General features: G+C 37.5%; 1 protein-coding gene across 1 annotated transcript in view; it reads left to right on the forward strand.

Annotated features, from left to right (window-relative positions):
• Positions 1-1,816, forward strand: part of NR2F2 (nuclear receptor subfamily 2 group F member 2) — a 14,122-nt gene extending 12,306 nt beyond the window's left edge. The window contains exon 3 of the mRNA XM_006924135.3: positions 7-1,816. Coding sequence (XP_006924197.1) covers positions 7-281 — 275 coding nt within the window. The 3' untranslated portion in view covers positions 282-1,816. The remainder of the gene's footprint in view (positions 1-6) is intronic.
• Positions 1,817-2,423: the final 607 nt, after the last annotated feature.

Raw genomic sequence — 2,423 nt, forward strand, 5'->3', positions numbered from 1 at the left:
TTCCAGATGCCTGTGGTCTCTCTGATGTAGCCCATGTGGAAAGCTTGCAGGAAAAGTCCCAGTGTGCTTTGGAAGAATACGTTAGGAGCCAGTACCCCAACCAGCCAACGCGATTCGGAAAGCTTTTACTGCGTCTCCCTTCCCTTCGCACCGTGTCGTCCTCAGTGATAGAGCAATTGTTTTTCGTCCGTTTGGTAGGTAAAACCCCCATCGAAACCCTCATCCGGGATATGTTACTGTCCGGTAGCAGTTTTAACTGGCCTTACATGGCAATTCAATAAATAAATCCAAATAAGAAGGGGGAGTGAAACAGAGAGAAAGAAAAAAAGGCAAAAGACTGGTTTTGTTTGCTTAAATTCCTTCTGTTAAGAAAGGATATAAAAGGATGTTACAAGTTTGCTAAAAGAAGAGAGGGGAAGAATTTAATGGACTGTGAATCTCAAAAAAAATAAATAAAAAAGACTGTCAAATGAACTTTTACAGAATGCATAAAAAAAAAAAAAAAACAACTCCTGTGTCGGTCAGAACAACTTGCTACTTATCATTTTTGTATAAAAAGGAAATTAGTCTTTTTCTTTTTTCTTTTTTTTTTTTTTGGTAAAATTTTGAAAACTCATGCTAAAAGTGCATTTAAGGAGATTGGGAGAAAATTAGCAGAATGGAGAAAGTAAGTCTTTTCTTTTTTTCCAAATTATTAATTGTCCTGTGTCTATGTACCTGTAGCTGTTCTTTTTTGTACTTTCCTGGTTCCAAACCAGTTTATTCTGTGGTTCTATAATAAGTTTTGATATAATCTTGGCTTCTTAAAAACTGTATATCCTTAAAATATATGTTCTGTAAGAATTAAAATCGAGTCCATGAAAATATCATAGGAAGACATAAAACTTTAGAAGGCAACTCAAAGATGATGAAAACGCACTTACAAGTGGTGACCAAAAATTTTGGGTGAAGTCAAGCCCTCTAATTTGAGAGCTGAAGGAACCACATACAACACTTAACTCCCCCTACCTGCCCCCCTCCAAAAAGAAAGACACCATGACAAACCTAGCTTTTTAAAAATATTTTAAGAAAGAGAATGAACTGTGGAATTTATTGGCAGCCAAGGAATGTGTCCAAGACACATGCTGAGGTTTTGAATAAAAAGTGAACTTTTGTAATTTGAATTGGGTCCCCACTTAGTTCTTGAATTGTTATGGAAATCCTATATCTGTTTGTATATTTGCAAACCCTTTGTATTATAATTGTTGATATTTTCCCTTTTTAAAAAAAAAATACCATTGAAATCAGCATGACAAAATAACACTGTTGGCACTTATAGGTAATGTGATTGATTCAGTATCTTAGAGTTTACAGTTTGTGTTTTAAAAAAAACTGAAGGTTTTTTTTTTTTAAGTGCAACATTTCTGTATACTGTAAAAGTTATAATAACTGAACTGTTTGGTCGAGTCTTTGTGTGTTATATTCCAAGGAAAATTGAAAGTATTCAGAAATTAAAATATTATTTGATATCTGAAACCTGTTTGCCTGTCCCCACTGACTGTCTTCTGTCGAGGCGAGACCCCCACCCCACCAGAGCTCTCGCAGAGCGGGGCTGGGCGGTCCATTTGTTTATGATCTTCAGTCAGTTTGTTCAAAGGTGGACTAGTGTATTTGCCTGCTTAATTTGGGTGCGTGTGGGGGGGAGCTGAAGTTAATGGTTTATCTATGCTTTAGGAAGTGCCATACTGATATAGTAAACCACCTCCATTCACCTAATCCTCTTTTTAATTAAAAATGGATTTTCCAGGGGAAAAAAAAAAAAGGCCCTTATATTTGTCACACTTAAGTGCCTGCTTAGGGAAGGTATTGTGAAAAGTCTTAGCAATCTCGAGATCAGTATCTATTTTATGATCAGAAAAAAATAGTGTTTTGTACATTTCTGACAGTTAACGCAGAAGACAGTTCAAGCGAGCTAATCACAGCATTGTAAACAGAGGGCAGTGGTTTGCAATGAGTTTTTCCTGAAGTAGGTGTGATTTTTAAAACTATTCTGTGGTTTCTCATCTAGCGTGGTTGTTGAGAGGATTTCAGATTCAGTGATAGAGCTTGTAGCGCTGAAGGGTCTGTTTTTAACGTCTATGTGATAACTTGCAGTTGGCCTGCCTGTCCCCTCCCCCTTTCCGTGCATTCTGTGAGAGCATGACCACAGGTCAAGAAAAGCTTTTCCATTGGCGTTATGTACATAAAAACGCATCGACATTCTGACATTTCGGATCGTGTAGATACAATCTGTACTGCTTCTGGGATCCTTTGTCCTCGGAAGCCAAATTAAGAAAAAGAAGAGCGAGAAAAAGAGAGAAGGAAGGAAACTTGACAGGGTGTGCTCATTTGAAAGTAGGAACTATTTTGTTTTGGAGTCTTCACCTCCCCCCCCCACACCCCTT

Source organism: Pteropus alecto, unplaced genomic scaffold, assembly GCF_000325575.1.
Source record: "Pteropus alecto unplaced genomic scaffold, ASM32557v1 scaffold59, whole genome shotgun sequence".
Lineage (NCBI taxonomy): Eukaryota > Metazoa > Chordata > Mammalia > Chiroptera > Pteropodidae > Pteropus > Pteropus alecto.